Here is a 26,019-nt window from a genome sequence, read left to right on the forward strand (position 1 = left end):
GTTCATCCAACCCCCCCCCCTCCTGCAATGCTCACTGTTCATCTAGAGGCAGCATCGATCGGCTTCAATTAGCAGCAATAGCGAAGGAATCGCTCGATGAGGTTCAGTTAACAGCCATCGATCGATCGCTCGGGTTCAATAACGCGTAGCCTGCAGTGCAATTGCTCAGGTTCAGTTAGAGCCCAACGCCTCGCTCGGGTTCAGTTAGAGCCAATGCCTCGCACACACGCACGTACATGTACGAGAGAAACGCGCATTTCTCGGCCCCCGACCACCCACGGTAACCAAGAACTCACCGAAATTTTCCTCGCCCTCGCTTCTACCACGGTTTTTTCCGTCATGGACGGCCCAAAGAATGTCATGCAGCTGCGTCTCCGGCCCGCCCAGGATGAAAAGCCCATTTTCTGTCATGATTTTTTGTCATAGAAATAGGAGCCCACCACATCTATGATGATACCGGGTTTTGTAACAATTATCGTCATAGAAGTGTCATAAGTATGACAGAAAAAAATTTGTTCGGCCCAAAATGTCACGGATGTGTCTTTTTTTGTAGTGGGTGGCCCCCTCCACAGTTTCCCACCTCGGTCATATCATCGTAGTGCTTAGGCGAAGCCCTGCGCCGGCAACTTCACCATCACCGTCAGCACGCCGTCGTGCTGACGGAACTCTCCCTCAGCCTTAGCTGGATCTAGAGTTCGAGGGAGGTCACCGAGCTGAACGTGTGCAAATCGCGGAGGTGCCGTGCGTTCGGTACTTGATCGGTTGGATCGCTAAGATGTTCGACTACATCAACCGCGTTACATAACTCTTTCGCTTTCGGTCTACGAGGGTACATGGACACACTCTTCCCTCATTGCTATGCATCACCTAGATAGATCTTGCGTGATCGTAGGTTTTTTTTTGAAATCACTGCTTTCTCCAACAATGGTATCAGAATCAGGTCTATGCGTAGATGGTATATGCACGAGTAGAACACAAAGAGTTGTGGGCGATAATAGTCATACTACTTACCAACATGTCATACTTTGATTCGGCGGTATTGTTGGATGAAGCGGCCCGGACCGACATTACATGACCACGTTCATGAGACTGGTTCTACCGACGTGCTTATGCACAAAGGTGGCTGGCGGGTGTCTGTTTCTCCAACTTTAGTTGAATCAAGTGTAGCTACGCCCGGTCCTTGTTGAAGGTTAAAACAGCACACTTGACGAAAAATCGTTGTGGTTTTGATGCGTAGGTAAGAACGGTCCTTGCTAGAAGCCCGTAGCAGCCATGTAAAACTTGCAACAACAAAGTAGAGGAGGTCTAACTTGTTTTTGCAGGGCTTGCTGTGATGTGATATGGTCAAGACATGATGTGATATAAATTGTTGTATAAGATGATCATGTTTTGTAACAAAGTTATCGGCAACTGGCAGGAGCCATATGGTTGTCGCTTTATTGTATGCAATGCAATCGCCATGTAATTGTTTTACTTTATCACTAAGCGGTAGTGATAGTCGTAGTACAATAGTTGGCAGACGACAACGATGCTACGATGGAGATCAAGGTGTCGCGCCAGTGATGATGGAGATCATGACGATACTTCGGTGATGGAGATCATGAGCACAAGATGATGATGGCCATATCATGTCACATATTTTGATTGCATGTGATGTTTATCTTTTATGCATCTTATTTTGCTTACTACGGCGGTAGCATTACAAGATGACCCCTTACTAAATTTCAAGGTACAAGTGTTCTCCCTGAGTATGCATGGTTGCTACAGTTCGTCTTGCCGAGACACCACGTGATGATCGGGTGTGATAAGCTCTACGTTCACATACAATGGGTGCAAGCCAGTTTTTCCACAAACATAATACTCGGGTTAAACTTGACGAGCCTAGCATGCAGATATGGCCTTGGAACACTGAGACCGAAAGGTCGAACGTGAATCATATAGTAGATATGATCAACATAGTGATGTTCACCATTGAAATCTACCTCATCTCACGTGATGATCGGACATGGTTTAGTTGATTTGGATCACATGATCACTTGGATGATTAGAGGGATATCTATCTAAGTGAGAGTTCTTAAGTAATATGATTAATTGAACTTTAATTTATCATGAACTTAGTCCTGATAGTTATTTTGCATGTCTATGTTATTATATATCAATGGACCATGCTACCATTCCTTTGAATTTTAATGCGTTCCTAGAGAAAGCTAAGTTGAAAGATGATGGCAGCAACTACATGGCCTGGGTCCGTAACTTGAGGACTATCCTCATTGCTGCACACAAGAATTACGTCCTGGAAGCATCGCTGGGTGCCAGGTCTGCTGCAGATTTTACTGATGACGTTAAGATCGTCTGGCAGAACAAAACTGATGACTACTCAATAGTTCAGTGTGCCATGCTTTACTGCTTAGAATCGGGACTTCAAAGACGTTTTGAACGTCATGGAGCATACAAGATGTTCCAAGAGTTAAAGTTAGTATTTCAAGAAAATGCCTGAGTTGAGAGATATGAAGTCTCCAACAAGTTCTATAGCTGCAAAATGGAGGAGAATAGTTCTGTCAGTGAACACATACTCGGCGTGTCTGGGTACCATAACCACTTGACTCAGCTGGGAGTTGATCTTCCAGTTGATTGTGTCATTGACAGAGTTCTTCAATCACTGCCACCAAGCTATAAAGGCTTCGTGATGAACTATAATATGCAAGGGATGAACAAGACTATTACCGAGCTCTTCACGATGCTAAAGGCTGCGGAGGTAGAAATCAAAAAGGAGCATCAAGTGTTGATGGTCAACAAGACCACTAGTTTCAAGAAAAAAGGAAAATGTAAGAAGGGGAACTTCGAGAAGAACGGCAAAAAGGTTGCTGCTCAAGAGAAGAAACCCAAGTCTGGACCTAAGCCTGAAATTGAGTGGTTCTACTGCAAAGGGACTGGTCACTGGAAGCGGAACTGCCCAAGTATTTGGCGGATAAGAAGGATGGCAAAGTGAAAGGTATATTTGATATACATGTTATTGATGTGTACCTTACTAATGCTCGTAGTAGCACCTGGGTATTTGATACCGGTTATGTTGCTCATATTAGCAACTCGAAATAGGGGCTACGGATTAAACGAAGATTGGCTAAGGACGAGGTGATGATGCACGTGGGAAATGGTTCCAAGGTCGATGTGATCGCCGTTGGCACGCTACCTCTACATCTACCATCAGGATTAGTTTTAGACCTAAATAATTGTTATTTGGTGCCAGCATTGAGCATGAACATTATATCTGGATCTTGGTTAATGCGAGACGATTATTCATTTAAATCAGAGAATAATGGTTGTTCTATTTATATGAGTAATATCTTTTATGGTCATGCACCCTTGTTCAGTGGTCTATTTTTGTTGAATCTCGATAGTGATGATACACATATTCATAGTATTGAAGCCAAAAGATGCAAAGTTAATAATGATAGTGCAACTTATTTGTGGCACTGCCGTTTGGGTCATATCAGTGTAAAGTGCATGAAGAAACTCCATGCTGATGGACTTTTGGAATCACTTGATTATGAATCACTTGGTGCTTGCGAAACCGTGCCTCATGGGCGAGATGACTAAAACTCCGTTCTCCGGAACAATGGAATGAGGTACTGACTTATTGGAAATAATACATACCGATGTATGCGGTCCAATGAGTATTGAAGCTCATGGCGGGTATCGTTATTTTCTTACCTTCATAGATGATTTGAGAAGATATGGTTATATCTACTTAATGAAGCATAAGTCTGAAACATTTGAAAAGTTCAAAGAATTTCAGAGTGAAGTGAAAAATCATCATAACAAGAAAATAAAGTTTCTACGATCTGATCGTGGAGGAGAATATTTGTGTTACGAGTTTGGTCTTCATTTGGAACAACATGGGATAGTTTCACAATTAACGCCACCTGGAACACAACAGTGAAATGGTGTGTTTGAACGTCGTAACCGTACTTTATTAGATATGGTGTGATCTACGATGTCTCTTACTAATTTACCGCTATCGTTTTGGGGTTATGCTTTAGAGACGGCTGCATTCACTTTAAATAGGGCACCATCAAAATCAGTTGAGACGGCGCCTTATGAACTGTGGTTTGGCAAGAAACCAAAGTTGTCGTTTCTTAAAGTTTGGGGCTGTGATGCTTATGTGAAAAGGCTCCAACCTGATAATCTTGAACCCAAATTGGAGAAGTGCGTCTTCATAGGATACCCAAAGGAAACTGTTGAGTACACCTTCTATCACAGATCCGAAGGCAAAATCTTTGTTGCTAAAAATGGATCCTTTCTAGAGAAGTAGTTTCTCTCGAAAGAAGTGAGTGGGAGGAAAGTAGAACTTGATGAGGTAGTTGTACCATATCCCTTATTGGAAAGTAGTTCATCATAGGAATCAGTTCCTTTGATTCCTACACCAGTTAGTGAGGAAGCTAATGATGATGATCATGAAGCCTCAGATCAAGTTACTACCGAACCTCGTAGATCTTCGAGAGTAAGATACATACCAGAGTGGTACGGTTATCATGTTCTGGAAGTCATGTTATTAGACCATGATGAACCTACGAACTATGAGGAAGCGATGATGAGCCCAGATTCTGCAAAATGGCTTGAGGCCATGAAATCTGAGATGGGATCCATGTATGAGAACAAAGTGTGGACTTTGGTGGACTTGCCCGATGATCGGCAAGCCATAGAAAATAAATGGATCTTTAAGAAGAAGACCGACGCAGATGGTAATGTTACTGTTTACAAAGCTCGACTTGTTGCGAAAGGTTTTCGACAAGTTCAAGGAGTTGACTACGATGAGACATTCTCATCCGTAGCGATGCTTAAGTTTATCCGAATCATGTTAGCAATTGTTGCATTTTATGATTATGAAATTTGGCAAATGGATGTCAAAACTGCATTCCTGAATGGATTTCTGGAAGAAGAGTTGTATATGATGCAACCAGAAGGTTTTGTCGATCCAAAGGGTGCTAATGAAGTGTGCAAGCTCCAGCGTTCCATTTATGGACTGGTGCAAGCCTCTCAGAGTTGGAATAAATGATTTGATAGTGTGATCAAAGCATGTGGTTTTATACAGACTTTTGGAGAAGCCTGTATTTACAAGAAAGTGAGTGGGAGCTCTGTAGCATTTCTAATATTATATCTGGATGACATATTGTTGATTGGAAATGATATAGAATTTCTGGATAGCATAAAGGGATACCTGAATAAGAGTTTTTCTATGAAAGACCTCGGTGAAGCTGCTTACATATTAGGCATCAAGATCTATAGAGATAGATCAAGACACTTAATTGGAATTTCACAAAGCACATACCTTGATAAAGTTTTGAAGAAGTTCAAAATGGATCAGTCAAAGACAGGGTTCTTGCCTGTGTTACAAGGTGTGAAGTTGAGTCAGACTCAATGCCCGACCACTGCAGAAGATAGAGGGAAAATCAAAGCCATTCCCTATGCTTCGGCCATAGGTTCTATCATGTATGCAATGTTGTGTACTAGACCTGATGTGTGCCTTGCTATAAGCATAGCAGGGAGATACCAAAGTATCCCTGAGTGGAGCACTGGACAGCGGTCAAGAACATCCTAAAATACCTGAAAAGGACTAAGGATATGTTTCTCGTTTATGGAGGTGAAAAAGAGCTCGTCATAAACGGTTACGTTGATGCAAGCTTTGATCCGGATGACTCTAAGTCGCAAATCGGATACGTATTTTTATTGAATGGAGAAGTTGTCAATTGGTGCAGTTCCAAGCAGATCGTCATGGTGGGATCTACGTGTGAAGCATTGTACATTGCTGCTTCAGAAGCAGCAAATGAAGGAGTTCATATCCGATCTAGGGGTCATACCCAGTGCATCGGGTCCAATGAAAATATTTTGTGACAATACTGGTGCAATTGCCTTGGCAAAGGAATCCAGATTTCACAAGAGAACCAAGCACATTGGGTCCAATGAAAATATTTTGTGACAATACTGGATCTAGAGTTCGAGGGACGTCATCAAGCTGAACGTGTGCAGATCGCGGAGGTGTCGTGTGTTCGGTACTTGATCGGTTGGATCGCGAAGACGTTCAACTAAATCAATCGTTTTACATAACGCTTCCTCTTTCGGTCTACGAGGGTACGTGGACACACTCTTCCCCCGTTGCTATGCATCACCTAGATAGATCTTGCGTGATCGTAGGAATTTTTTTGAAATTACTGCATTCTCCAACAGTTATACCGTTTGGTTAGCATGTTGTTGTTGTGCACCTCTGTGTGCTAGTTTATCTTGTCAGTTGTATAAAAAAGTGGTCTGCAACTGAATCAAATATGCATACTGGGTTTTTTAACTAACCAGAACATATGTTAGTTTAGTATTGATCTTCCTAGTTTAATCGTCGAGCTTCATTCTTGCAATATGTGGCACTGATATTAGTTGGCTAATTGCCATGTTACCCCATACTACAACATGTAGTTATCTACAAGTTGTAGCAATGCACTTGATATTTTGGTCTTGATTCTCATTGTCCATCTTTTGCATGCATTGGAACAAACCATCCAGTGATGTTTCTATTCAAATGTGTGTGCCATGAGATTAGAAATAATGATGAAATTCTGCTACTTATAATACTTATGATGAAACGTGTGTGACTCTTATTTTCACAGCCTGCCGCTTGGATCCTTGTTGGGTGGACGAGTTGCCTCCATCTTGGGAACATGTTGCCACGCCTAACTTCGGTTAGCTACACAAGCTTCTTGGCCTCTTGAGCTTGTTTCTTTGCCGGAGTAGTATATCATACTTGATAGCTCTTGATCATTGCACATCTTGGCACACTGATGATATGATATTCTAGATCATTATGTATGTCTTATGAATATAGTTCTTATTTTTTGTTTCCCGATTCTAGTTTTAGTGTCGAGATGAATTCCGAGATTATCGAATGAAATAGGAGGAGAAGGGAGGATGCTGAAGACATGCTGCACTTTATTCGGCCCGTATTGCATCGAATGCGTAATAGAGGACCAATCGAGAGAAAGCAACAACATAGCTCCATCCTATATGGCAAGAAGCGTGTTGACGATATCCTTACAGGGCATGTCAAGAATTGCCTAGTAGCTTATAGGATGGAGCCACATATCTTCCGGGTTTTCGCATCTTATCTTAGAACTAATATTATGATTGCATGCGACTTTGATATAAGATTCACTTTCATATCATGTGGCTGGGAGGGTTTAGCTACAGATGCGAGAGTTCTTTAGTCTGCAATGAGCAAATGATTTAGAGTACCCGAGGGAAAATTTTACCTAGTTGATGGGGGCTATGTAAACATTCGGTCATTTCTCGCACCTTATCAGGGTGTCCGGTATCATTTGAAGGAATTTTGTCATGGACACCCTCGTCCACAAAATCACAGGGAATTGTTCAATCATTGGCATGTTGTTCTATGGAACCATGTGTTAATGTCCCTAGGAATTCTTAAAAAGTGCTTCCCAATTCTTCATGTTGGCACACTACATTCAATCGAGAATTGAGTGAAACTTCCCGTAGCTACCGCAGTTCTTCACAATATCATCAAAATGGAGAATGGTGATGAGACTTGGCTTGATAACCAGCTCGATAACATAGTGCCAAACGATTTTGTTGATCTCCCAAATGGTGACGAGAATAAGTGTGGGAACAACGACTTAGGGAACACTCTAAGGGATGAAATTGCAATGCAAATCTGGGAAGCATACCATGCTGAATAGCCAACATGGTGGTGTGTTTTTAATCATATATATACATATATTAATTAATTAACTTATGTCGTCTTCATCATCTAATAGTGTAGAGTGTGTTGAAATGAAGATATGTATCCAAAGGGGTCCCCAAAGTACAATATCATGAAAGCAAATGGGAAAAAAGCTTCACACGGTACGAAGAAGCCATCACCCAAAATTAAAAAGACTCCTCCAAGAGGTATTTAAATGCTTCATCTCCACATGTAATTTCATTCATCTATACTTGTTGCATTAATATTTCTCATCTTGAATATTAGCTAGATCATGATAGTTTATCACTATTTTTTTCAAATTGAATGACAGTAACTCCTCTTATCATGTTGAGCATTAAGTTTGAACAATGTAAATTTGTGTTGGTGTAGTTAAAAGCCAAGAGCTCAATGTAAGCTGGCTCTTGAAAAGGGTTTGGTGGAGTTACTTCAGGAGCATGACACTTTGTTCCATAGGGGCAAAATGGTTGGTCAACTGAAGCTTGGAATAGGATGGCAAGTTTATTTCATGAAAGATATTGCCATGCAAATTTTACAAAGCAATAGAGTCAGGAAAAGCAGACAGATTTGAAAGCTCAATATAGGCTTCTTAAGGATGCCCGCAAACAGAGCGGTTCAGCTGGAACTATCATACACACTTGATAGATGCTGACGCACATCTTTGGCAAAACTTGATGACCGTAAATTCTAGTTTAGTGCATTTTGTCTTTGCAACTTCTAACTTGTATTCCATGACTTTGTAATCATCTCATTTTTGAGTAACCTAAGTTTGATAAATCATTTCTTTTATATACAGTCATGGCCAGAAATAACTAAGTTCCAAAATAAGCCTTTTCCCCTCTATGATAAGCTTGGTGATCTCTATGATGGTGAGTTACTGATTTGAATGGATTTTCATTTCTTCTCTTTTTTTGACCTTTATAATGAATTTTCATTGCTATGTGGCCTTTAATGATAACTTGGGTGTTTGTGCAGGACACATAGCAGAAGGTAACTTCAATTTCACATCAACTAAGGTTACACAAGTTAGTGATGGTGATCCCGAAGTTGAAAGAGAGCAGAATGCCTTCTCTTTTTACCTGAATCAATACAATGATGATGTGCACATGTACAACAATCAAAGAGATGTTGCTCAAAGTAATGAGCCAAGAGATGCTACACAAGTGATGGTCCAAGAGATGTTTTTCAAAGTGATGAGCCAAGAGATGCTACACAAAGAGGTGATGTTGCTTCAAATAAGAAGCATGTGAAGGAATTAAAGAAGGGAAAGAAGCGTGATGATCCAATGGTGGAAGTGATGGCACAGTATGTGGAGATCAAATGGAAGCAAGTGAAGGAGGAGTCTGCTTTGTTGGTAGGGTCCAAAAATGCCCAAGAGTTATCCATTAGCAAGTGCATTGTTGTTCTGCACAAGATGGAAAGCTTCCAACACTGTGAAAGAGCCGATGCCTACAAAGTGTTCAAAAATGCTGAGAACCATGATATCTTTCTCAATTCTGCCGCTCAAGATGAAGAGAGTGTTGTCGTGTTTCTTCGGAACAAAATGGTAGAGTTGCCTCAACGTATCTAAGGTAAGCTACCTTGTTCCTATTAATATCTTATTTTGGTATTCCCTACTCCTCATATTTTGCTTCAATTAGCTGATGGGATCGGTCTCATAGAATGTATTTGGTTGCAATTAGCGAGCGTTGTACATCAAACCAAACTAGGGTGGCCTGATGAGGTCATTTTAGCTTTGTATATTCTGGTCATCAAACCAAAACTAGGGTGGCCTCATGAGGTCATGTATGAGGCTTGAGTTCTATTTCATGTCATATTTATTAGTCCTTCCTATATAATGTGTGTGGTTGATGCTCAAGTGACTTAGTTTTAGTAGGACTATTGCCTAAACTATTTAAATGGTCGTATTGTAGTTACAGTAATCTTGGGCATGTCTCATGGAGATTTGCACCTTTTCTTCGATTCAATTACTTGAAGTGACTTACTGAAAGCACCTTGTTACTATGCTGACTAATGCATCTTGCTGATGCTCATTTCAGTCATTAGTTAACTTCCTACACACTAAATAGTAGATATTATAGTAGAATTTATCACATACATAATTCGTTTACACAAGAATAGACATTGAATTATGTGTATTTGGGCTAGGATATACAATAAGAAATCCCATGTATTTTGCTGGGGCTTAATGTGAGTTGTGCAGTTTCCAACTTGTAGATGTGTGTGCTGATGATGTTGTTATTTTTGACTTTTTATGTGGATTCAAGATCAATGTTTTCTTGCAGAGTTATTATGAGTATTTGTTGCTTTCCAGGCTGGAGTTAGATGCTAGCAAAGGAGAGATCTCAATTGCCAACGACAATATGAAATGCAGCTAGCCAAATACAAATGTGGCTACCACCCTCTATTAAACTTGGTTGTAACAGAATACTATGCCTAGGACTGTTGTTTTGGCCAATATAGCACTAGCTAGTATCAGTATTGTGAGGACCTGTTGTTTTGTAGGTGATGCCCTTAGTTTTGCTACTTTGCATATTCTGGGAGCAAGTACAAGTGAGGTTATATGTTATTTTTGTTCACTTGATATCTGCACTGTCCTTCCTTGCATAATTTGATGTCATTTTACTTGGAAAGATTGCATTTTCAGATGTTTGCACTATCTTAGCTAAATACGTGAATCCCAGGCTGCCAAACAAGTTTTTCATATGGAGGAAACGGTGGCTGGAGGGGTTTGGGGTTTCAAGGGGTTTTGAGGGGATTGGGTGAAAGGAAGGGATTCACCCAATCCTAAGAAATCATCCCTCCCCAAACCTCCCCAGTCCACTTCTACCAAACAAAGCATGAGGCTTGTTTTGAAAGAACAATTGAGGTTGTGTCTACATGAGCCCGCACCAGCAGCACACTAGGGGCGTGTTTGGTTGCCTGCATGAGACCCAATCAGTCCCGCACGAGAAGAGTCCTGGCCTATTTGGTTGCATGTATACACTGTTGGGCCTGCATCGCACGAGACTTAAAGCACCTCTGGGCCTCGCTCGCTGGAAACGCTCAGATTGGCTGTTTCTCGCGAGCCAGACCGAGGCGAGCGCAACAGAACGGGCCCTTGCACGAGTGGAGATGGAAGGTATGCGGGGTGATTACTTGAGGTCTTCTTCCACCTCCAGTAAGCTTCTCTCTAATCTCGTCTCTTCCTTGTCCCTCTGATCTACATAATGATGCTTCGATTCAAGGTAAGCTCTACGCGAAAAAGATGCACCTCGATGCTACGGTTCCATTCAGGTGATCGGTTCGTAGTTTCGTTGGCTAGAAGTTCTTTATTTCGTGTTCCCGTTTGAATTTATTCTGGACGAAGTTTGTCAGATTCGTCGCGCACGATCAATCATTTGAAATTTCCTTTGACCAACAGCCTAATCTCGCAGTTCCGCACAACATTCGTGTTGTAAGTTTTTGGTTTCGACGATCGTAGTTTCATCTCTCTTTGAACAGCAGTCTACTGCACTCACGCCGCCATGTCGAGCTCCTCTGTCCTCTGCTCGGAGCCCTCCTATTCGTCCCTCTTGACGCTGAAGCCCTTTCCCTTGATCTCATTGCCCACGTCCTACTACACTAGAGTCGTTTCCAGTGTCGTTCATCTCGGCCTACTCTCTGTGATCCTTGTTGGGGAACGTAGCAGAAATTCAAAATTTTCCTACGAGTCACCAAGATCTATCTATGGAGAAACTAGAAACGAGAGAGAGGGGAGTGCATCTACATACCCTTGTAGATTGCTAAGCGGAAGCGTTCAAGAGAACAGGGTTGAAGGAGTCGTACTCGTCGTGATCCAAATCACCGGAGATCCTAGTGCCGAACGGACGGCACCTCCGCGTTCAACACAGGTACAGCCCGGTGACGTCTCCCATGCCTTGATCCAGCAAGGAGAGAGGGAGAGGTTGAGGAAGACTCTGTACAGCAGCAGCAGAACGGCGTGGTGGTGGTGGAGGAGCGTGGTAATCCCGCAGGGCTTCACCAAGCACCGTGAGATATGAGGAGAAAGAGAGGTAGGGCTGCGCCAACAGGAGAAGAACTTTGTGTGTTGGGCTGCTCCTTTGCCTCCACTATATATAGGGGGAGAGGGGGGGCTGCGCCCCCACCTAGGTTTCCACCCCTAGGGGTGGCGGCCAGCCCTAGATCCCATCTAGGGGGGCGGCCAAAGGGGGGAGAGGGGGAAACTTGCCCCCCAAGTCAGGTGGAGGCGCCCCCTCCCCAAACCCTAGGCGCCTTGAGCCCTTGTGGAGGGCGCACCAGCCCACCTGGGGCTGGTCCCCTTCCACACTTGCCCCATGCAGCCCTCCGGGGATGGTGGCCCCACTTGGTGGACCCCCGGGACCCTCCCTGTGGTCCCGGTATGTTACCGATAAAACCCGAAACTTTTCCGGTGAACAAAACAGGACTTCCCATATATAAATATTTACCTCCGGACCATTCCGGAACTCCTCGTGACATCCGGGATCTCATCCGGGACTCTGAACAATATTCGGTAACCACATACAAACCTCCTTTATAACCCTAGCATCATCGAACCTTAAGTGTGTAGACCCTACGGGTTCGGGAATCATGCAGACATGACCGAGACGTTCTCCGGTCGATAACCAACAGCGGGATCTGGATACCCATGTTGGCTCCCACATCTTCCACGATGATCTCATTGGATGAACCACAATGTCAAGGACTCAATCGATCCCGTATACAACTCCCTTTGTCTAGCGGTATTGTACTTGCCCGAGATTCGATCGTCGGTATGCCGATACCTTGTTCAATCTTGTTACCGGCAAGTCTCTTTACTCGTTCCGTAACACATCATCCCGTGATCAACTCTTTGATCACATTGTGCACATTATGATGATGTCCTACCGAGTGGGCCGAGAGATACCTCTCCGTTTACACGGAGTGACAAATCCCAGTCTCGATTCGTGCCAACCCAACAGACACTTTCGGAGATACCTGTAGTGCATCTTTATAGCCACCCAGTTACGTTGTGATGTTTGGTACACCCAAAGCATTCCTACGGTATCTGGGAGTTGCACATTCTGATGGTCTAAGGAAAAGATACTTGACATTAGAAAAGCTTTAGCATACGAACTACACGATCTTTGTGCTAGGCTTAGGATTGAGTCTTGTCCATCACATCATTCTGCTAATGATGTGGTCCCGTTATCAACGACATCCAATGTCCATGGTCAGGAAACCCTAACCATCTATTGATCAACGAGCTAGTCAACTAGAGGCTTACTAGGGACATGGTGTTGTCTATGTATCCACACATGTATCTGAGTTTCCTATCAATACAATTATAGCATGGATAATAAACGATTATCATGAACAAGGAAATATAATAATAACTAATTTATTATTGCCTCTAGGGCATATTTCCAACAGTCTCCCACTTGCACTAGACTCAATAATCTAGTTCACATCGCCATGTGATTAACACTCACAGGTCACATCGCCATGTGACCAACATCCAAAGAGTTTACTAGTGTCACTAAACCAGTTCACATCATCATGTGACTAAGACTCAATGAGTTCTGGGGTTTGATCATGTTTTGCTTGTAAGAGAGGTTTTAGTCAACGGGTCTGCAACATTCAGATCCGTATGTACTTCGCAAATCTCTAGGTCATATTGTAAATGTTGCTTCCACACTCCACTTGGAGCTATTCCAAATGGTTGCTCCACTATACGTATCCGGTTTGCTACTCAGAGTCACTCGGATAGGTGTTAAAGCTTGCATCGACGTAACCCTTTATGCCGAACTCTTTATCACCTCCATAATCGAGAAACATGTCCTTATTTACTCCAAGGACAATTTTGACCGCTGTCCAATGATCCATTCCTGGATCATTCTTGTACCCCTTGACTGACTCATGGCAAGGCACACTTCCGGTGCGGTACACAGCATAGCATACTATAGAGCCTACGTCTGAAGCATAGGGGACGACCTTCGTCCTTTCTCTCTCTTCTGCCGTGGTCGAGCTTTAACTCTTAACTTCATACCTTACAACTCAGGCAAGAACTCCTTCTTTGACTGGTCCATCTTGAACACCTTCAAGATCATGTCAAGGTATGTGCTCATTTGAAAGTACCATTTAGCATTTTTGATCTATCCTCATAGATCTTGATGCTCAATGTTCAAGTAGCTTAATCCAGGTTTTCCATTGAAAAACACCTTTCAAATAACCCTATATGCTTTCCAGAAATTCTACATCATTTTTGATCAACTATATGTCAACAACATATACTCATCAGAAATTCTATAGTGCTCCCACTCACTTCTTTGGAAATACAAGTTTCTCATAAACTTTGTATAAACCCAAAATCTTTGATCATCTCATCAAAGCGTACATTCCAACTCCGAGATGCTTACTCTAGTCCTTAGAAGGATCGCTGGAGCCAGCATACCTTTTAGCATCCTTAGGATCGACAAAAACTTTCTGATTGTATAACATACAACCTTTCCTTACGAAAACTGGTAAGGAAAACCATTTTGACATCCATCTGCCAGATTTCATAAATGCAGCTAATGCTAACATGATTCCGACGGACTTAAGCATCGCTACGGATGAGAAAATCTCATTGTAGTTAACTCCTTGAACTTGTGAAAAACTCTTCACCACAAGTCGAGCTTCATAGACGGTGACATTACCGTCCACGTCCGTCTTCTTCTTAAAGATCCATTTATCTCAATGGCTTGCCGATCATCGGGCAAGTCCACCAAAGTCCATGCTTTGTTCTGATACATGGATCCTATCTCGGATTTCATGGCTTCTAACCATTTGTCGGAATTTGGGCCCACAATCGCTTCTCCATAGCTCGTAGGTTCATTGTTGTCTAGCAACATGACCTTCAAGACAGGATTACTGTACCACTCTGAAGTAGTACGCATCCTTGTCACCCTACGAGGTACGGTAGTGATTTGATCCAAAACTTCATGATCACTATCATAAGCTTCTACTTCAATTGGTGTAGGTGCCACAGGAACAACTTCCTGTGCCCTGCTACACACTTGTTGAAGTGACGGTTCAATAACCTCATCAAGTCTCCACCATCCTCCCACTCAATTCTTGAGACAAACCTTTCCTCGAGAAAGGACCCGATTCAAGAAATAATCCCTATTGCTTTCGGATCTGAATTAGGAGGTATACCCAACTGTTTTGGGTGTCCTATGAAGATGCATTTTATCCGCTTTGGGTTCGAGCTTATCAACCTGAAAGTTTTCACATAAGCGTCGCAACCTCAAACTTTTAAGAAACGACAACTTAGGTTTCTCCAAACCATAGTTCAAACGGTGTCGTCTCAATGGAATTACGTGGTGCCCTATTAAAGTGAGTGTGGTTGTCTCTAATGCCTAACCCATGAATGATAGTGGTAATTCGATAAGAGACATCATGGTACGCACCATATCCAATAGGGTGCAACTATGATGTTTGGACACACCATCACTCTATGGTGTTCCAGGCAGTATTAATTGTGAAACAATTTCCACAATGTCTTAAATGCGTGCCAAAACTCGTAACTCAGATACTCATCTCTATGATCATATCATAGACATTTTATCCTCTTGTCACGATGACCTTCAACTTCACTCTGAAATTACTTGAACCATTCAATAATTCAGGCTTGTGTTTCGTCAAGTAAATATACTCAACATCTACTCGAATCATATGTGAAGTAAGAACATAACGATATTCATTGCATGCCTCAGCACTCATTGGACTGCACACATCAAAATGTGTTACTTCCAACAAGTTGATATCTTGTTCTATCTTACTGAAAACGAGGCTTTTCAGTCATCTTGCCCATGTGGTATGATTTGCATATCTCAAGTGATTCAAAATCAAGTGAGTCCAAACGATCCATCTGCATGGAGTTTCTTCATGCGTATACACCAATAGACATGGTTCGCATGTCTCAAACTTTTCAAAAACGAGTGAGTCCAAAGATCCATCAACATGGAGCTTCTTCATGCGTTTTATACCAATATGACTTACATGGCAGTGCCACAAGTAAGTGGTACTATCATTACTATCTTATATCTTTTGGCATGAAAATGTGTATCACTACGATCGAGATTCAATAAACCATTCCTTTAGGTGCAAGACCATTGAAGGTATTATTCAAATAAATAGAGTAACCATTATTCTCCTTAAATGAATAACCGTATTGCGATAGACATAATCCAATCATGTCTATGCTCAACGCAAACACCAAATGACAATTGTTCAGGTTTAATACTAATCTTGATGGTAGAGGGAGCGTGCGATGTTTGATCACATCAAACTTGGAAACACTTCCAACACATATCGTCAGCTCACCTTTAGCTAGTCTCCGTTTATTCCGTAGCTCTTTTATTTTGAGTTACTAACACTTAGCAACCAAACCGGTATCTTAATACCCTGGTGCTACTAGGAGTACTAGTAAAGTACACATTAACATAATGTATATCCAATATACTTCTATCGACCTTGCCAGCCTTCTCATCTACCAAGTATCTAGGGTAATTCTGCTCCAGTGGCTGTTCCCCTTATTATAGAAGCACTTAGTCTCGGGTTTGGGTTCAACCTTGGGTTTCTTCACTAGAGTAGCAGCTGATTTGCCGTTTCATGAAGTATCCCTTCTTGCCCTTGCCCTTCTTGAAACTAGTGGTTTCACCAACCATCAACAATTGATGCTCCTTCTTGATTTCTACTTTCGCGGTGTCAAACATCGCGAATACCTCAAGGGTCATCATATCTATCCCTGATATGTTATAGTTCATCACGAAGCTCTAGCAGCTTGGTGGCAATGACTTTGGAGAAACATCACTATCTCATCTGGAAGATCAACTCCCACTCGATTCAAGTGATTGTTGCACTCAGACAATCTGAGCACAAGCTCAACGATTGAGCTTTTCTCCCTTAGTTTGCAGGCTAAGAAAATCGTCGGAGGTCTTATACCTCTTGACTTGGGCACGAGCCTGAAATCCCAATTTCAGCCCTCGAAACATCTCATATGTTCCGCGATGTTTCGAAAAACGTCTTTGGTGCCTCAACTCTAAACCGTTTAACTGAACTATCACGTAGTTATCAAAACGTGTATGTCCGATGTTCGTAACATCCACAGACGACGTTTGGGGTTCAGCACACTGAGCGGTACATTAAGGACATAAGCTTTCTACTGTCTGCATAATCGCTACTGTCAACTTTCAACTATATTTTCTCTAGGAACATATCTAAACAGTGGAACTAAAGCGTGAGCTTACGATATAATTTGCAAAGATCTTTTGACTATGTTCAGGATAATTAAGTTCATCTCATGAACTCCCACTCAGATAGACATCCCTCTAGTCATCTAAGTGATTACATGATCCGAGTCAACTAGGTCGTGTCCGATCATCACGTGAGACAGACTAGTCATCATCGGTGAACATCTTCATGTTGATCGTATCCTCCATACGACTCATGCTCGACCTTTCGGTCTCTTGTGTTTCGAGGCCATGTTGGTACATGCTAGGCTCGTCAAGTTAACCTAAGTGTTTCGCGTGTGTAAATCTGGCTTACACCCGTTGTATGTGAACGTAAGAATCTATCACACCCGATCATCGCGTGGTGCTTCGAAACGACGAACTTTCGCAACGGTGCACAGTTAGGGGGAACACTTTCTTGAAATTTTAATGAGGGATCATCTTATTTACTACCGTCGTTCTAAGCAAACAAGATGTATAAACATGACAAACATCACATGCAACCAAAAAATGACATGATATGGCCAATATCATTTTGCTCCTTTTGATCTCCATCTTCGGGGTTCCATGATCATCATCGTCACCGGCATGACACCATGATCTCCATCATCGTGTCTCCATGAAGTTGTCTCGCCAACTTATTACTTCTACTACTATGGCTACCGGTTAGCAATAAAGTAAAGTAATTACATGGCGTTGTTCAATGACACGCAGGTCATACAATAAATTAAGACAACTCCTATGGCTCCTGCCAGTTGTCATACTCATCGACATGCAAGTCGTGATTCCTATTACAAGAACATGATCAATCTCATACATCACATATCATTCATCACATTCTTTTTGGCCATATCACATCACATAGCATACCCTGCAAAAACAAGTTAGACATCCTCTAATTGTTGTTTGCATGTTTTACGTGGCTGCTATGGGTTTCTAGCAAGAACATTTCTTACCTACGCAAAAACCACAACGTGATATGCCAATTGCTATTTACCCTTCATAAGGACCCTTTTCATCGAATCTGTTCCGACTAAAGTGGGAGAGACTGGCACCCGCTAGCCACCTTATGCACCAAGTGCATGTCAGTCGGTGGAACCTGTCTCACATAAGAGTACGTGTAAGGTCGGTCCGGGCGGCTTCATCCCACAATACCGTCGAAACAAGATTGGACTAGTAAAGGTAAACATATTGAACAAAATCAACGCCCACAACTACTTTATGTTCTACTCGTGCATAGAATCTACGCAATAGACCTAGCTCATGATGCCACTGTTGGGGAACATAGCAGAAATTCAAAATTTTCCTACGAGTCACCAAGATCTATCTATGGAGAAACTGGCAACGAGAGAGAGGGGAGTGCATCTACATACCCTTGTAGATCGCTAAGCAGAAGCGTTCAAGAGAACGGGGTTAAAGGAGTCGTACTCGTTGTGATCCAAATCACCGGAGATCCTAGTGCCGAACGGACGGCACCTCCGCGTTCAACACACGTACAGCCCAGTGACGTCTCCCATGCCTTGATCCAGCAAGGAGAGAGGGAGAGGTTGAGGAAGACTCCGTCCAGCAGCAGCAGAACGGCGTGGTGGTGGTGGAGGAGCGTGGCAATCCTGCAGGGCTTCGCCAAGCACTGCGAGATATGAGGAGAAAGAGAGGTAGGGCTGCGCCAACAGGAGAAGAACTTTGTGTGTTGGGCTGCTCCTTTGCCTCCACTATATATAGGGGGAGAGGGGGGGCTGCGCTCCCACCTAGGTTTCCACCCCTAGGGGCGGCGGCCAGCCCTAGATCCCATCGAGGGGGGCGGCCAAAGGGGGGAGAGGGGGAAACTTGCCCCCCAAGTCAGGTGGAGGCGCCCCCTCCCCAAACCCTAGGCGCCTTGGGCCCTAGTGGGGGGCGCACCAGCCCACCTGGGGATGGTCCCCTTCCACACTTTCCCCATGCAGCCCTTCGGGGATGGTGGCCCCACTTGGTGGACCCCCGGGACCCTCCCGGTGGTCCCGGTACGTTACCGATAAAACCCGAAACTTTTCCGATGACCAAAACAGGACTTCCCATATATAAATATTTACCTCCGGACCATTTCGGAACTCCTCGTGACGTCCGGGATCTCATCCGGGGCTCCGAGCAATATTCGGTAACCACATACAAACTTCCTTTATAACCCTAGCATCATCGAACCTTAAGTGTGTAGAACCTACGGGTTTGGGAATCATGCAGACATGACCGAGACGTTCTCCGATCAATAACCAACAGCGGGATCTGGATACCCATGTTGGCTCCCACATGTTCCACGATGATCTCATCGGATGAACCACGATGTCAAGGACTCAATCGATCCCGTATACAATTTCCTTTGTCTAGCGGTATTGTACTTGCCCGAGATTCGATCGTCGGTATGCCGATACCTTGTTCAATCTCGTTACCGGCAAGTCTCTTTACTCGTTCCGTAACACATCATCCCGCGATCAACTCTTTGATCACATTGTGCACATTATGATGATGTCCTACCGAGTGGGCCCAGAGACACCTCTCCGTTTACACGGAGTGACAAATCCCAGTCTCGATTCGTGCCAACCCAACAGACACTTTCGGAGATACCTGTAGTGCACCTTTATAGCCACCCAGTTACGTTGTGACGTTTGGTACACCCAAAGCATTCCTACGGTATCCGGGAGTTGCACATTCTCATGGTCTAAGGAAAAGATACTTGACATTAGAAAAGCTTTAGCATACGAACTACACGATCTTTGTGCTAGGCTTAGGATTGGGTCTTGTCCATCACATCATTCTGCTAATGATGTGATCCCGCTATCAACGACATCCAATGTCCATGGTCAGGAAACCGTAACCATCTATTGATCAACGAGCTAGTCAACTAGAGGCTTACTAGGGACATGGTGTTGTCTATGTATCCACACATGTATCTGAGTTTCCTATCAATACACTTATAGCATGGATAATAAACGATTATCATGAACAAGGAAATATAATAATAATTAATTTATTATTGCCTCTAGGGCATATTTCCAACAATCCTCCTACTGCACTGACGCTGCAATGGCGCACACACTGCACTTCGTCGCCCCGCCGACGGGGTCGATCATCTTGGCCTCCTCTCTCTCGTCCTACTACACTGGAGTCGTCTCCAGCGTCGATCATCTCGGCCTCCTCTCTCATCCACTGCACTGATGGTACCATGGCGCGAGCACTACATTCTCCTCCTCTGTCGACTGTCTTTGCGCAAGCACCGCAACTAGTTCGCCAACGGTGTCGCTCGTTGTGCCGCCGACGGGGTCGCTCGCCCACGACTCCATGCTCGTCATGTCGGACACAGCGCCACAGCCACTATCTACCGCAGTTGCCATGGTCCGGCGCACACTACATTTCTTCTTCCCCTTCCTCTGCTAGTTCTTAACCTTGTGTGCTAAGTGCAAGTGCTAGCTCGTAATCATATCTCATGCGGGCAACCAAACAACGTGTAGTTGTATGCGCTGAGACAATGCAGGCAACCAAACAACGTGCCAAAAATAATCCCCTAATGCAAGAAGTCCATATGAAAGCAACCAAACAACTTGCAGATGTCGCATATGAGGCTGTTTTTTTAAAGCCAGACTGGATTGAGATGTGTATACAATGCAGCTACTATTCAATACTGCAACCAAACACGCCATAGGCAAGGCAACACCGCCGAGTAAGTACAAAAGAAAGAGGAGAGGAAAAGGACGAGAGAAAATTGAGAAACCCCAGCAAGAAAAGGAACAAAAGCTGAAGTAACGGACGTCAAAGCATTGTCCAAAGTCAGTTCACACCAACAACAATGCATCTCTAACCTCCCTTCTCTCCCCTCCCCTCTCTCTCTCTTCTTAACCAACCTCCCCACCCTTTTTCCTCGCTTCAAATCCTCTTCTCCCCCTTCCCTTCCTCCTCGCCCCCGAGAAGCTCACGCATCCCAACTCTAACCATACGCAAACGCAAGGCTTCAATGGAGCCGTGCACCAAGCAGTTCCTCCCCATGCCTCCTCAGGACCCCAACTCCCCGTCGTCGTCCACCTCCTCTTCCTCCTCCTCCTCCACCTCGCCGTCTCACCCCTACCACCGCGCCCAGCCGCCACACCCACACAACCTTCCGCCCTCACCCAGGCCCGTCCCCCGCACCATCGAGACCACCCCGTTCCCCACCACCTTCGTCCAGGCGGACACCACCTCCTTCAAGCAGGTCGTCCAGATGCTCACCGGCTCCGAGCAGTCCTCCAAGAACGCCGCCGCGGCGACGACCGCCGCAGGCAACGGCAGCGCCGGGAACCAGGCGGCGAGCGGGAGCGGCCCGTGCCGCCCGAAGAAGCCGTCCTTCAAGCTGTACGAGCGGCGGAGCAGCCTCAAGAACCTCAAGATGATCGCGCCGCTGGCCATGGGGGCGCCGCCGTCGCCGAGGAACGCCTCCGCCGCGCCGGAGATCCTGTCCCCGAGCGTCCTGGACTTCCCGTCCCTCAAGCTCAGCAGCCCGGTGACGCCGCTCACCGGCGACCCCTTCTTCCCCTCGCCGGCGTCGTCCTCGGGGGATGCCGCCGAGCGCGCGGCCATCGCCGACAAGGGCTTCTTCTTCCACCCTTCGCCGCGGGGCGCCGAGCCGCCGCGGCTCCTCCCGCTCTTCCCCGTGAGCTCGCCCAGGATGGCCGCCGCGTCCGCGACGGCGGCGCCGGCCGAGTGAGTGACCCAAAGCCTCCGCCTTTGCGCGCGCATCCTGCTCAGCCAGCCATGAAGTAATCTACGACTTCTACCATCGCCACCGCCCTCGCTGTATCATCGCCGTCCTTTGGTCGCAGTTCTAGTTTCATACTGTAGTAGTAGCAAGGTGTTTGCTGTGTCGTTCTTCGCCGGCGCCGGCGCTGCTGTTGTAATTTTTGCTCCGTTCTTGAAAGGAAGAGGGGAGTTGGTTCTCTTTTGAGGTTGCGACTCGATTAATCGATTAATTACAGCTTATTTTCGACCTTCGTGTGCTAGTAGATCTTTTCCCAATTCTGATCTTCTTTCGGTTGCTGTTTGGAATTGGATTGATTCCCTCTGAACTTCATCGACCACCGCCGTTGGTGCGTCCAAGCTCATAAATACGGCCTTGTAATCTCGTGGGAAGGAGCAGTGCAGTGCATGTGAATACATATGGCCTGAATCTGCCATAATTGTCCAAAATCCGGCGTTTGCTGCTGCAATCCAAGTGAGGTATTTGGAAACATGCCTCGAGTCTTCTTCTCTGGTATGCTCGCATCACACAGCATGACAGTATACTACAAGTAGTACACAAAATAGCATGGGAGTGATTCTTCTACTGCAAAAGCTCAAATTCTGCTGACAAGCTGTGTGCTGCGTTTGGCACTTTTCAGTCCTGAACCAGCAGTCCTCGAGGCAGGATGTACTAGTACCTGGACTCATCTGCCCCGGAGGTAGTACAACACGAACAGCGCCCCATGTTTTTCAGTGATTGACTCAGTAGTCCTTGATGTTGACATATTTGATCACAGCAAAATGTTGAAGTAAAACACACACCACCAGGAGGAGAGCATATTTCAAGGAAGGATTGGTGAAATAGGAGGGCAGAGATGCCACAGTAGTGCTGAGCCGGAGTGGTAGCGTGTGTGCGAGAAGTCTTGTTTGTTTGGGTTGGGGAGCCAAGCCGAGCCAGCGCACACTTGGTGGACATTCATACGCCCGGCCGGCCCGGCGTAAATCCTCGTTGGCCGCTTGCTGGTGCGTGCGTGATGAATCTTGTCAGGTGGCGGGCGGCATCTGCACAGGAGCTGGATTGGACGGGAGCGCGGGAGGGAGGGACGACACGGTAGGGTAGGGTAGGGTAGGGTCCGTCGTCTTAGCCGGGCCATTTCGGCGCGGTGCCATGTCCGCCGTGCGACGCACCCGCACCCACCCACCGGCCACGGTAGATCGGCGGTCGTCTCGCTCGATGGACTCCGCCGTCTAACCTTTTGTCCGGGGCCTTGTGAAAGGTCGCTGCAGCCTTGTTGGATTTATTATCGCGTTGCCTCACGCACCCGCCCTATCCAACACCCGCACACTACTCCACGCCCCACGGTTCATGATCATGATTGGAGTCTTGGACTGCTCAGAAAGCAGCAAGAGTGGACTGGTGGTGCACCGCTCCGTTTGCATAACCGCTGCTCGACGGTTACGAGTACAGTTGCTTCAAGATTGGGACTCCACTCCAGTGCTGCGTGTATGACCAAGACTCCGCGCAGTAGAGTACAACAGCGTTCAAGCTTGACTCACCACACCAGACTTAGGTGCGAGCCGCGCATATCACAAACGTCGACACGTGCGTACGTGCCACTTAGGCTTAGCACTAACCAAGGAAAAAAGAAGAGCCGGAATTTCATTTCATGGTCGCCAAAGGCTGCAGACAAGCGAAAAAACACAACGGAAGTGGGCAGGGATGGATGCTCGCCCGCCTTTCACGGGCGTGCTCTGGTCGACGTAGTCAAACGGACCCAACCGCGCGAGTATCTTAACGTGATTCTTTTTCTTTTCCGTTCCGTTGCTACGGTGCGGTGCATGTACCGCTTCGCTTTCGGCTTGTTTGTTTGACTTGTGCGCCACCCTAATTATCACCCTGTCTATGCCGAGCTGCTGCTACTATACTGTCCGCTGGTTTAATTAACCTGTGATGGATCGGATCGGAGCGCTCCCCCATGTTACTGCGTGTTCGTTCGTAGACTAAATAATCATGGTCATTAGTCCTTTCATGTGACGACGGTGCGGCAAAATTAAATTAAATTCGGCTTAAGCTTGGAGGGGTGCCATGTGACGCCATTAACTCCGCACAGCCATGCTACCACCCTTTATTAGGGTCAAATTTTGTACTGGTACTTCTACCGTGTATTTGTCTGTACTACTATCCTCCGTTTCAAAATAGATTACCCAACTTTATACTAACTTTAATACAAAATTGGATAATCTATTTTTAAACGGAGAGGGTACTGGAGAGGGAAAAGTTCCCTAGAGCATGGACAGATCTATACGTAGTACTCCTATAGCCGAGAAATGGCGCCCAGCGACACCTGATGCACTCGCGTCTTGTCCAAGTAGTTTTGCTTTTTGAAGTGTCTTTGTTGCATGCACGTAGAAGAAGAAAAGAAGAGAAGTGTCTTGTCGACGATATTTTGTTGCCACGTACTCTAATACTCTTTCTGTAAAGAAATATAAAGTCATTTCGATCACCGTGAGTATTTCTTTACGGGAGGAGTAAAATTTACGAATATCGAGTCATCGCTCTGTTGGCCAACTATTCCGGCGACCCGATGTGAGCTCAGGAGCAAACGGCGACTAAGCTGAAGATGCACAACATAGGAGGAGGGGAAAAGGAAAAAGACAAGATGGACAACTTCGTCGTGGTTGCTTGGAGTCGATTGAATTTGTCAGCAAAGGCTGCAGTCCATTCATAGTCCATCCGTGACCAAGCGTATGGCGCTGCCTGCCAGCGCTGTGATCCGACAGCGACCATCGCGGCGTACCCATGGCACGTCGCATGCTGGGCTACGCGGGCACCTCGCTCTCCGCTGTCCGGTCGCAACAGCGGGCCGTACATACATATGGAGCAGTCGCCGGCGTCCCACTTGTCGGCTCCGGTGCATGCATACGGTGCATCGCCGGATGGTGCTTGCACGCAATATAAGTTTACCACGCAGATACAGGTCTTATAACGTACGTACTGGGCCAGCTGAATACGGCGCAGCTATCTCCTATGGCGCCGAGTTGCTTCGAACTTCAAGCTTTGATGTATCTTTTCTCCATCATCACGCTGACCTCCTGTGTCATTTGGAAACACCGGAACGCTATCATGTTCGACGGCCTACACCCCTCCACTGACGACCTTTTACTCTCGATCAAGGATGATGCTCACCTCTGGGCCGAGGCGGGCGCTAAGGGATTAGCCACCATTTTACCCGTAACCTGAACTTTGTGTATTGAGGCTGAGCATCCTCCCACTTGTTCTTGCAACCTTCCAAACGCCTGTTCGTGTACGTCGGCGATGTGGGACCTTGTCCTTTTTTTTCTATCAATGAAATGGTACGCTGCTCAGCCTTTTGTACGTACGTACTGTATACTAGTACTATACTAGCATCGCGAGTTGCTTTCAGTCCCCTTTTCCTCCCTACTCCTTAACCTGAATTCTGTCGAGTTATTACTGGAATCATCTCTACGTATTTTCGGGTCCACAGGTTAACAGACGCAGGCAGCGACAAAACTGCAGTCTGGCGGTCGTTGGCACGCTATTGATTCCAAGCATGTCCATTTCCGCAAGTACCGTGGCGGTAGTGACGGGTTCATAGCCGGGCGAATGGGAGGCCGAAATGAGCGAGGAAGAGAACGCTCGCCGGCCAGCCGCGCCTTGAGGTCATCGACCGGTGGTGGTGAAAAAGTTGACTCTTATTTTGGGTCTACGAATTCATGGACCCTATGCGAAGCAGATCAACCTGACCTCGCCACGTACAAGTTTGATATTCGCCGTGCGGTGTAGCGTCCCAGTTTACTAGTTAGATGCAGCGAATGAACAAACGACTCCTGGTCTACTACTATTCACGTCGACTGCCCAAGAGCATCTACAGCCACGATGGTGTAATTCAGCCTCTCAAACGTTCACGGATGCGCCCAAACTGACCAAGCACGCCCCATATTTCGCTCTTCACATCTCTGTATCTCTTATCTGACATCTAACATCCATATTATACATGCAACATGGGCTACTCTATGTGATCAAAGAATTGGCTGCAAACAGACAACAAAATCGACTGCAAACGGACATTAAACGAGCTTGGCATCTGTCAGCACCACTGACTTGCCAGACCCGCAGCCCACTGAGCCGGAAGGAGACCGGCCCCAGCGCGCGCCCAAGCCCAACCCCCGCGTCTATGGGCCAGACTGGACCAGGTGAAGCCCAAGGCGTCCACTACTTAACGAAGGCAAGGAAGGAAGCCAAGCCATCCAGTGGATCACGGC

General features: G+C 45.5%; 1 protein-coding gene and 1 pseudogene across 1 annotated transcript; both read left to right on the plus strand.

Annotated features, from left to right (window-relative positions):
• Nucleotides 1-9,332, plus strand: part of LOC119279614 — a 64,946-nt pseudogene extending 55,614 nt beyond the window's left edge.
• Nucleotides 9,333-20,846: 11,514 nt separating this feature from the next.
• LOC119276817 (VQ motif-containing protein 4-like) lies at nucleotides 20,847-22,003 on the plus strand. The gene has a single exon (XM_037557977.1). It carries the CDS (start codon nucleotides 20,999-21,001, stop codon nucleotides 21,722-21,724), a length of 726 nt encoding a protein of 241 aa, XP_037413874.1. The 5' UTR covers nucleotides 20,847-20,998; the 3' UTR covers nucleotides 21,725-22,003.
• Nucleotides 22,004-26,019: the final 4,016 nt, after the last annotated feature.

Source organism: Triticum dicoccoides, chromosome 3B, assembly GCF_002162155.2.
Source record: "Triticum dicoccoides isolate Atlit2015 ecotype Zavitan chromosome 3B, WEW_v2.0, whole genome shotgun sequence".
In the NCBI taxonomy this organism is placed as follows: Eukaryota; Viridiplantae; Streptophyta; class Magnoliopsida; order Poales; family Poaceae; genus Triticum; species Triticum dicoccoides.